This window comes from Malus domestica, chromosome 02, assembly GCF_042453785.1.
Source record: "Malus domestica chromosome 02, GDT2T_hap1".
In the NCBI taxonomy this organism is placed as follows: Eukaryota; Viridiplantae; Streptophyta; class Magnoliopsida; order Rosales; family Rosaceae; genus Malus; species Malus domestica.
Window position 1 is genome coordinate 16,099,065 of NC_091662.1, and position 11,176 is coordinate 16,110,240.

Consider the following 11,176-nt stretch of genomic DNA (forward strand, 5'->3'; position numbering starts at 1 on the left):
TCACCTTGTTGAAACTTGAAAACTGAAATCTTGTTTTGTAACTTCTTTCTAACACACCTCGACTGGGAATGTCTACGTAAACTCCAAATTGACCTTTGCTGGCTGACACCAGGAAAGTGATGAAGCCATAAAATGTAGTGATGTGGAAAATGTGAGTAAATTTAAACCTATAAGTGACTAAATGTAAGAGTGCGCATGTGAGCGGGATTAAACCCATTTCACATGTGATGTCAGAGCATAAGCATAGTATAGTAAAAGTAGAAGAAGAATTATACCATCGAAAGTATTCTCCTATAACAACATTTTTCAAGAATCCTCGTTGACAGGAAAGCTCCACCACTAAAACCTGGAGGAGTGAAAAACAAGGGTGAGTGAGCCTAAAATAAAGCTTTGTAAAACCTTTTCGAAAATGTAATAATCCCTCGTTGAAAAACAAAATATAGTTTCCAAAAATAGCATACTACGTATAGTATGAAAATACTTACCGTAAATAGTAAGATCACAAGAATGCAATAATTCACAATATTCAACATATAAAACACATGAAAAACGGTAATCACAATAACTCGAATAAATGAACATAAACTATTGGGTGCTCATTGACATATGCTGACACACAATCTCATGCATAGATATTCTGACATGAACATGACTGGGTGTAATATGATTTATGCTCTAATACTACGATCATGTGAAGATTGGTGCTAAGCGCATCGCATACGAGTCCTAATTGCCTATAACAATCCAGTACTAAACTGGCACCTACCATGGATCCAAGGTGAGCATATCGGTGCGATGTGAACATCAACATGAAGGTTGGCGCCCTGGCCCGGGCGAGTACAAACACCAGTGTAAACACACAATGAGCAGATATCGTAAATATGATCATGCAATGGTAAATCGATCATTCTAGTAAACATAATACTATCATGGCCGTAAATATAGTTAAGGCATTCTGTAGGATTTATAATGATCTCATAATTCTTATCATTACGAATTTTCTTATAAACCTTAATTTAATTATGGCATCATGTAGAAAATTCATTATTAAATATTTATGGAAACTAAATAAATATATATACTATATAAAAGAAAAAACTCACTCACGGATACTTGCGAGATCACATTCGTTCAAGCTAAGAAAGCTGGAGTCTCTGATGGTAATCACATCTAAACATAATATTAGGTCTCATTAGTAGAACTCAATTAAAATGTTTAAATTTGGAAAAACAGACGGTAGATTTGGAATCAGAGCGTCAAAATATGCTAAAAAGGGTCCCATGCAAATTTTCTAAAAAGTTAACGAGAAAGTCAACGGTCAACCAAAAAGTCAACTAGGCCGCCCAAGTGGTCAACTATGTTAAAACCTTGGAATTTTCACTAAATGGATGCCAAAAACTGAATCAGGGCATCTATAAAATCTAGTATTAAGTGTTTGGCTTTCCTTGTCAAATATTGTATTTGTGTATCACATGCTCATTTTAGTTTTAGACTACATTATCTAATTATAAGATGCTGCTACTGGGATTAAATGTTCAAGGTCATGGTTCACCTCACTTCAAAAGGTTTGTTTATGCATGTTCATTTCATATCTTTATTTGTGTTGCATTCTGTCTAGTTTAATTGTCTAGTCAGTTTTGTAAGCTGACTTCCAGATGTCTAGGTACACAAATTAAGACAGCTCACATGGGCTGACTAACATTTTTCTGCTAGTAGTAAATTTCTAGTCGTTAATTTGCCTGGATTTTTTTTGCAGCCCAAAAGTGTCCTTGAGACAAGTTGACTGATGGAAAATCTGATTTCCTTGGGTATATTTGTTCTTTAGGGTTTCAATTTGAACTTGGGGGTTTATAATGAGAGAATGTCTTCAAAGCTTTGAGCTTGCCTCTTTTTCATTTATAGGACCCTAGCTGCCAAACTTTCTTCGCATTAAACACCCAATCATTGTATATTAGGGTTGCGTTGTTTTAAGGTTTTGCATTAAGTTCTTGGTCTGGTTTTAAGCTTTAAATCAATTTTTAGACCAAGCTTTTAGATTCAAGTTAGATTCTTCCTTCAACTGTTTGACTAGAGAATCTCACTAGTAGTTTGAATCTAGATTTTATATGCATATCATAACATCATATAATTTCGTGATTTGAGTTGATATCGGTGCCACAAGGTGAAGAGCTCAGGAGGAGGTGCCACTTAGTGAAGACCGAAGGAGTTCATCTTGTATAAAGTAAGGTCGCACAAAGGTAAAGTTGCTCCATAGATAGGGATCTAGGAATTGAACTTGTGTGATCTTTGTATGAATCTTGTTCACACTAGTGGATTGGACTCAGTGGAGAGTCCCCGATTTTTTAACCCAGAGATGGGTTTTTCTGGCCAAAAACATCCCGTGCAATTTATTGCTTTTCAAGTATACTTATCTTACTCTTTGCTTGTGATATATGTTCATCATTATTGGCAAATAGATAAGTCCATGCAACTAAGATTGTCAGAGTTAAAATATGCACTGAACTGGATCTTAGTTAACTAGGAACACTTTAGTAAATTGAGCCTTGAATTGACTACTTCCACTGTGAGTAAACTAACATATATGATCTTAGTTGTTGAGTGTTGCTAAGTAGTCAGACAAGCACGTATATAGATTTTAAATTGCAAGTTATTAGGAGAGAAAATTTGATATACCAATTTACTAAAATACCCACAAGTTTTGTAATTCCGTAAAATCTTCATCGGAACCTCGATTTCAATTCCGCTTGCGCCCACGCTTTGTAACGTCGAGTACTATAAGGATACGCTAAAAGAATGTTTTGTATGTCTCGCTATACGCTGGTCAACGAAAGTCAATATCCTCGCCTTTTGGGGCATTTTGGCCAATTCACACCTTTAAAATTATAAAAATCGTAAAATTAGGGAGTAGTTATTACACTTTCAGTTTTTAATTTAAAAAAAAAACGAAAACTAAAAACCAAAAACCGAAAACTACTTGCTTAAGTTTTCAAAGTTGGCCTTTTTAAAAGGAAAAAAAAAAACTAAAAATAGTTACCAAACAATATTTCAGTTTTCAGTTTTAAAAAAAAAAGTGCAAAGTGAAAACCAAAACCAAAAACTGAAAATTAAATATGAAATGGTTGTTAAACAACCCCTAATAAGATAGTTTGCCTCATTGCTTCATATCCAAAAAAGAGATACTTGGCTTCACAAAATTGTGGAGGAACTCCCCTTAAAATAGTTTGTGGTGATTCTTAAAAGTTCGTTCATCCAATTAATGTAGCAAATAGATAGATTCATAATACTTTTATGGTTATGGCAATCTGTTTTTATACAATTCTATAACTAAATAGTCTCATATTTTATTTATTTTTTATAGAGACAATTATAAACCAAAGGTTTCTTGAATCACCCATTAACTACTTTTGCTTGGAGATTTCTTGGGCAATGGGTACATTCATTTCAAAGTTTCTGTAATATTCATACTAGCAAGAAAGTTAAAACCACAAAAAAGTAAAATGAAAAATTTAACATGATGAACTTTGCAGAAAAGAAGAGGAAGATTAATCTGTTAGGTTACTGCAGACCACAGAAGATTATAACCACAAATGCATGGTTCAAAATTATTCCAAATATGACACAAACCCCACTTTAATTAAAATTTAAGCTCTCATCTACTAAGTAAAAATTAGTTGTAAAACATGACCATTAACTAATTTATAAGCTAGCTACTAGCCAAAGAGATCAAATAACAGACCAAGAAAGAAGAAGAAACAAAAGAGAGATTCTATATTAATTAACTGGTCAGATCATTTTCTTGAGGAATTTCAACTTGTGAATTTCAAGCAGGTATCCAAGCAGTGGCAAACACAACATTGTGCCCTTTCCATGTAAGCACAACATCTTCGTCTTCTCTCTTCAATCCCCAACCAGCTGCATGTTCATCAAGCATGGCCTTCACTTCCGAAACCGCATCTTCCCCGAACAAAACGCTTCGAAAGTTGGCGTTTCGCATCCGCTGCACCCACCTGCATTTCGGCTCGAGCCTCTCCACCCTCTGAAACCCTTCGTACGCTATCACGTTCTCAATCTTCCAACACACATCCGCCTCATACCACTGCCTCTGCTTGCTTCCCCGGGGCAAAAATGTGTCCACGGTGTCGTAAGGTATCCACAGGTAGTTGAAGGCCGACCTCAATCTACACACTAGATTATTCGATGTCAAATCCGCATCTTCGTCCACTAAAACCACAATCGTTGGGTCCAAACCCCGAAGCGCTTTTAGAAACATTGTCCTTAGCGATGGAGTAGTACTCGAAGAGGACGATGCTACATCGAAAGCGTAAGAGCTAGTCGAACCACTACTGCTTGGATTCAGATTGATTGACGGAAGTGTTAATGTCTCTTCAGGAATGTAGTGAAGCATCATGTGGCAGTTCACGACAAGCGCCTCACCACTCTCCGCATATACTAAATTTTGCACGCGGAGTTGTTGAATCAGGTTGGCAAACCCGTCGGTGTAACTTGACGGGATGACCCTAAACTCTAAAACTATATTTCTGGACCTGGCGAAATTAACCAACTTGAAACCTAGTTCCTCGTAAGAGAGGTCCAGCATTGGAGGAATGTCCTCCGTGGTACCTGCCACAGTGAGCTTCAGCAACGGAGGACTCACATTAGCGTCCTGACGGCTGGCAATGGCGTCGACAAGAGTTGGGATTTGCATGCAATGCGTCAAGCTCAGGTCAACAATGTGAACCACAGAATACCCTTCAACGGCTTCTAGAATTGCTGCATTTGCGGCGGTGAATCCAAACCTGTGCCACGGGGTCAAGTCGATGAAGGAGGCGAGCTCAATGACTGAGAACTTGTGAGTGTGGATGGTGAAGTTGGCTTGGGAGTTGGCCATGGCTGCGAGGACCTTGCAGCTTCCGATTCGGGCTGCGCGGGCTATGAGGGCACGGAGAAACGCGCAGGTGAGGCGCTGGTTGGAGTCGCCGTCTTGTGGGGCGATGTTGTTGAGGACCCAGAGGATCTGCTGGGTGAGGGTGGCGTCGTTGGTTTCGATGGCGTTGGCACAGTGGACAAGCAGCTGCTCCATGCAGTTAGCGTCGCCGAAGTTTGTTCCGAGGGACTTTGGGGTCGGGAAGCCGGGCCACGGACGCGTACGGTGGGTTTGGTTTTTGTTCATCATTTGGAGGTTATTGGAATAGGGTGTGGGGATAATTTGGTGCAAGGACGTTGGTGGTGGTGTCTCAGTAAATTGCATCATTGGGAGGGAAAAGAGAAGGGAAGACAATTTAGAAAAAAAGGTAGAAAATTTGTTGCTTTAAAAGAAAAGATGGAATTACTCGGAGGAGTTCAGAAGGAAAGAGACCAGACTGGTAGTGGGTAGATTTAGCATTGGGAAACTTAAAATTTTTAGTAGAGTTGGGAGAATTGTTCTGGAAATATTATGAATGGGAACAAAATAGAGAGTTCAGCTTCTTTTTTTTTTTTTTTTTTTTCTGAAGGGAGGCAAAATTAATAATTATACATAGAATTTATGGTTCTTGACATGGGGGAAAAGAGACTGATCAGGAGGAGTGAACTCGCATCTCCAAAAATGAAATGGAAAAAAAGTGTAATTGGAAGTCAAAATTGGGGGAAAAGAGACTGAACCTAACAGTATTCAGGCTTTTTTCTTCTGCTGTACAGTCAGAAAAGAGGTGGATGGATAGATATAAATCAGAAAAAAGGTGAGGAGAGCAATAAGGCAATAGAAGCAGTTCTGATTCAACAAACCTTTTCAAGCTACAAAAGGGTCTAATCCCTTTTCATATCGCCTTTTTGCTGATTTTTCTTGATCAGGTAAGACAGATAGAAGGCTAGCTGATATATCATATAAAAGGAGAGAGAGAGAGAGAGAGAGAGAGACAGCGGGTGTGGTGTGGTTTTAGTGTGTGAGTTGCGTTTTGGTGGCATGTGAAGTTAGCCGGCCAGGGGATTGTTTGTATGTGGAAGTTGAGATTTTGTCATTGAATGAGGGATGGGGATCGGAAGCAGTTACTAATCTTTTGGTTCAAAGTTCATCAGTACTTTTTACCAATTGATCACTGGCCACCATATATCATATGATCATATCACGCATATCATGAACAAATCATTTTATCAAAGCAGTTTTTTTTTTTTTTTTTTGTTGCTATGTTTCATTCCTTTCATGAACAGTAGTGGCGTTTTGGTGCAATTGTTTTTAGTAAAAAGTACGTTTCATTTTACTAATAGTTTCCGAAAAGTATTGTATTATTTAGATATTTTGGTTAAAAAAAATTAACTTTTTACATGCAAAAAGTAAAATATTTATTGTCTAAATACTCAATTATGCAGAGAAAATTTTACCTATTTCAACTTTGAGTAAAACTCAAATTTTAGGTTCTAAATTTAGCCTAATTTGCTCTAACCCTTGGGGCAAAGATGAGTTTGAACCAAAAACTCATTTCTGGGGAAAATTTAGCATAGGATTCCCCCTCGGGTTAGTGAGGCTGACCCACTATATATGTGTACCTTTTTTAGTTTTATATTTACAAATTCATTGAATCCAACGGTTAAGATCTAATATGATCAAATTCAACAGTAAAAAAGAAAAAAAAAGATCTAACGGTCCAAATTTATATCCAACGACTAAAGTAATTTAAAAAAAAATTATGTGTTTCATATTCTTTCATAGCATTTCATGAGTTTTATGGTGTCAATTTAGTGATTTTTCAATATTTATCGAAATCTAAATATTTTTAGGTTAAAATGTTCATAAAAGTAAATTATAATAATCTACATATTTTTTTTAAAGTTACTTTAAGAACAAAATCATCATAAATTCATTCTTTAATAATCTCGAGCTAAAAATTTAACCCATAAGGGTTGGAAGAGAAAAACTGTTTCTCGGTTAAAACCAAAATTTTTTGAGTTAAAAATTTTAAGTTTTAACCCAAAAATTAGAGACGGTCTAAAGGCACAAAGTGGATGTTTGGTAAGCTTCAAAATATAACTTAGGGTTTCACATGCACACACATCGTTGATCAATCGACTTAGTGTTTGGCATAAGGTGGAGGATGTTATTGCACTGCAATAGTTGGAATTCTTATCCGAAGCATAATCAATAACGTGTCATCCGAAACAAGAAACTTTGAGGAAAAAAGTGATAAGAAATGGATTGTATTTAGAGTTTCGAAGGTCAAATACATTGGATTTTCGAGCTAGAACTAATCACTTAACAATGAAATAAATAGGATCTAAAGACTAACAATAGCCCTTTTTTCCTTTTTTTGTGTGTGTGTACTTCTTGATGCATATCTTGATTAGGGATGGACAATGGTTATGAAGAATGGGTAATGGTAGTTATTTACCCATAACAATTTAAGTTCTTACTCACATAACCGTTTACTCGTTAGGTAATTGCATAAACGGGTATACTTATACCCATAACCGTTTATAATTGGTTAATCGTACTTACATCCATGTACCCATTTAACTGTAATAGCATACCCATTTGACCATTTACCCAATTTGTTTTGCCGTTTGTTTCTTTAACACATTGAAAGTAAAAAAAGGTGTCATAATTTTCTTTTTCTTTGATAATTGAACGTTGTTTTAGGTGAAGAAAATTGGAGTTTCACCATAAAACCAATTGGCAATAAGGGAGTAACCCAACCTCTTATAAGCACTTGCAGGGTTTTTCCTTTCACATGTGGCAAATTTTCAAGCCAAACACATACGTGGACAACATGAATTGGGTGACATGGGTTAGGTTTCACACATGGGCCAATCTGTTCTAATATCATAAAAAAAGTTCCGGTTCCACTATAAAACCAATTGGCAATATGGATAGTAACCCAACCTCTTATAAGCTCTTGTAAGGTTTCTCTTTTCACCAATGTAGAACTCTTTTACCTTCACATTCTCACAATAGGTACATTAACATGCATTTCTCTATTCAAATCCGTAAGTCCTCATACCACTACAGAAATTGAAATAATAGTATACGGACAATATTTTTAGTTGCACTAGGGGAGAGATATTTGTTTTTCCTTTCCCTATAGTGGATGCGATTTAAATTTCTCTACAAATTTAAGTTAAGGCCACAACGGTCTAGGAATATTTTTATTCGTTGTGACTTCCTAGTTCTTTTAGGCAGTTTAAATAAATATATATCACGAAGTTTGTTAACAAGTAAAAAAGCCCTAAAAAAGTAAGAGTTATTTAAACCGAGCGAAATTTTTTCGTGCCGTAATAGCAGACCTCTCAGACGAGAAATTCTTTACTGTGATGGGAATACAACAAGTGGTATATAACGTGTTTTTATGTAAGTGGTAGGAAATTTTATTTTTTAAGTTATTAACATTTTAACACACATATCCCACCATTTGTATAGTGACACGTGGTATACCATCTCGTGAGCCGACCATACTAAAAAATCTCTCATCTCGGACGAATTAAGATCCCCTCAACTACTCTTTGTGGCGTTTCAAAACCCTAAAATTAGGGGTGGGCACGGGCCGGGCCGAGCCTAAATTTGAAGGGACCGGACCGGACCCGGGTGTAAAGGAGACAGGTCGGGAATTACATTTTCTAATATAGGAACCGAACCTTACCCAGCCCAGTTGAAACGAGCCGGATCGGGCCGGGTCCACAGGTCTTTCTTTTTTGTTTTTTTTTTCGAAAAAAAAAAAAACTGGAATTTGCACTGATTGCACAAATTCACTAGTGTAGTAGATTATGCATAGGAAACCCAAATTATGCAATAGGGAACCCAGACAATGCAATAGGAAAGATTTCGAAAAATTTCCAATTCCAAATGCACCCACTTCCTTATAAAATCTTGAGCATAAACATCTCTGAACAAAGCAGATCAAGACTCAGTAGATCAAACTCACAACAGAAACCCATATAAAATAATCCACATAAAATTGAAGCATATAGCTAAATTAACAAAATTTAAATATTTAGCAGGTCATTAGGTTTATAGGCATCACAAGAAATCCATGATAAATACGAATAGATCTCGATATGAAAGCCCTAATACAAAGCTAAGAGTGACCTAACACACATGATGGCCATTTCAAAACTTGTAACACATACATCAAAATTCCCAGCAACTAGTAGGTCCTCACGTATATGCTTCTGCAAGATATAGAAAGTAATGAAATCTAGAACAGAGTATCCAAAACATAAATAACTCACCCATACAAATCACACCAGAATGACTTACTCTTTCATCAGGATTACCAAGAAACTTCACAGCACGCAAGATGGGGCAAAAAAGCCGAATCTCATTCATCCAGTTTCCAAGAGTTGACTTTGGAGCAACCACCATATGAGGGCCAGTTATTCCTCTAAACTCATGCATGTATCCCAATAAGGAGATGGTTTGCAATGTTTTACCAAGCCTCTGATGGAAGAGAACAAAACATATTCATCATTAAGACAGCTCACACAAAATAAATACACAATTCATTACATGGAAGAAAGGAAAGATTTAACCCTATTAGCCGTAAATCGGTGCTTACCATTTCATCTGCAAGGATTCCATTTATTCCATTTTCGTAGAGTCGTATGAGCCAGTTCAAACCAGCCAATTGGTAATCCCTCATCTTCCCCTGAGACAAAAGGAAAAAGGAAAAGTCTTAAACTTTAAACTGTGAAGTAAGTCATTTGAATACAACCTTCTGAAAGTTAGGAAAATCAACTAGATTTAAGAAAATTCTCTCACAAGAAGGTTGTGTCAACAATTGTGTGGTTCCAGCCCCAGCCAAACCTTCTTCTTCCTCCTTAAGGCATTCTTCATCCTCTTCCTCTTCAGTTATTTTGGAAGCATGACGACCTCTAAATTTGTGATTAAACAAGTAAGCACCAGTAAGAACTTTTAAAATCTTAATTCACTCATGCAATAATCATACCCAATTAAAGGCATTCATCCTACCTTTTTTAAACAAAAGAAATTCTTGCTCAAAAATTCAATTCCTATTTATCTCTTCAAAGAAAATAAATTACCGAAGACAATAATCAATGACATGATAGTATAGATTGAATACGCAAGACTCTTCAATGATTATTGAACTTACTTTCCCTTCACTTTCTTCTGAGATGTCGAGCATGTGCTTGCTGATCTCCTTGGAGTAAACCTGCAGGATCTAAATCTCTTCCTCCTCGATGAGGGAAGAGGACGACGCACTTGAGACGACGAATGAGAGGTGACAAATCGAGAAGATGGGTAGTGGGGTGGCTAGGTTCTGTAAGTCTGGTCCCTAGGATGTTAAATCGAGACGGCGAGAGAAAGGTGACAAATCAAGAAGATGGTGGTCACCTGGGATGTCGTGCTGTCGGGGTGGTGAAAGGAAGGGGACAACGCACTACAGATGACGAGAGAGACTCGATCGACAGAGTGAGAGTGACAGTCGAATTCGATTGGTTGAGGACGAGGAAACCTAAAACCAACGATTCAGATTGGATGGAGAGATGATCTCTTCAATCTCATCCGTCCATTCTAACTACAAACGGGCTGGTCCGAGTACCCACAGTTCCTATACTTCAGAAACCGGCCTGAATTGAAAATTTCAAAGGCCTGCCCCGCCCCGCCCCGTTTCTATTTTTACAAAATAGGAACCGGCCCGTACCCGCCCCAAACCTTGATTACCCACCCCAACCTGCGGTTCCTGTACCCATTTGCCCACCCTTACCTAAAACTCGTCATCCCAAAAGCTTCGAACTCGCCTCCCTATTAACCTCTCACTAAGCCTAGTTCTTCTGCAGCTCACTCATGGCTTGGAATTAATAGCAGAAAAAAGGTAAATATTGAGAAAAAAAAATTTTAACTCATGATCGACCAATGAAATAAGCGGTCATATGATCTCATGATAGTGGGAAATTAAGTATTTATATGATTTAAATGAACTAAAATGTAACAAAGAAATCAATAGAAATCATGAGCGAAATTAACTCATTATATTGGGAAGGGTCTCAGTTGTCCACTCGTCAAATAGTTCTTAGGGTTTTCAATTTTGTTTTTATAAATTTTACAGATAATACAAATTGTTAAATGGGTACCCATTTGTACCTGCAGGTAATACCCATGTTCACCCAGATATATTTCACGGATAAAAATTTATACTCATTACCGTTTATTTATTTAAATAGTTACACATAACCGTACCCGTTAAGTATA

The 11,176-nt window shown here is 37.1% G+C and overlaps 2 protein-coding genes across 3 annotated transcripts; both read right to left on the bottom strand.

The window, feature by feature from the left end:
• Window positions 1-3,575: 3,575 nt before the first annotated feature.
• On the bottom strand, window positions 3,576-5,227 carry LOC103403874 (scarecrow-like protein 32). Its single transcript, NM_001328733.1, is given in 1 exon segment — window positions 3,576-5,227. A coding segment is annotated over 1 exon segment (1,353 nt). The 5' UTR covers window positions 5,174-5,227; the 3' UTR covers window positions 3,576-3,820.
• A 3,729-nt stretch (window positions 5,228-8,956) lies between these two features.
• Window positions 8,957-10,196, bottom strand: LOC108174672 (ISWI chromatin-remodeling complex ATPase CHR11-like). 2 transcript variants are annotated; one of them, XM_070816178.1, is made up of 5 exons: window positions 10,077-10,196; window positions 9,725-9,837; window positions 9,522-9,611; window positions 9,241-9,403; window positions 8,957-9,135 (listed from the first exon to the last, which is right to left on the bottom strand). In XM_070816178.1, the coding sequence occupies exons 3-5, from the start codon at window positions 9,603-9,605 to the stop codon at window positions 9,122-9,124; spliced, it is 261 nt and encodes an 86-aa protein (XP_070672279.1). In that variant the 5' UTR covers window positions 9,606-9,611; window positions 9,725-9,837; window positions 10,077-10,196; the 3' UTR covers window positions 8,957-9,121. The 2 variants fall into 2 exon arrangements, with proteins under 2 accessions (XP_070672279.1, XP_070672277.1); XM_070816176.1 differs by having other exon boundaries at window positions 9,224-9,403.
• Between the last annotated feature and the right edge of the window lie 980 nt (window positions 10,197-11,176).

Bases quoted from the DNA above. Each gene is read 5' to 3' on its own strand.
- LOC108174672 (XM_070816176.1), bottom strand. From the start codon at position 9,605: ATGAGGGATTACCAATTGGCTGGTTTGAACTGGCTCATACGACTCTAC. The intron at 9,404-9,521 runs GTAAGCACCGAT...CTCTTCCATCAG, and splicing joins GAATCCTTGCAGATGAAATG to AGGCTTGGTAAAACATTGCA. The intron at 9,136-9,223 runs GTAAGTCATTCT...TATATCTTGCAG, and splicing joins TTGGTAATCCTGATGAAAGA to AAGCATATACGTGAGGACCT.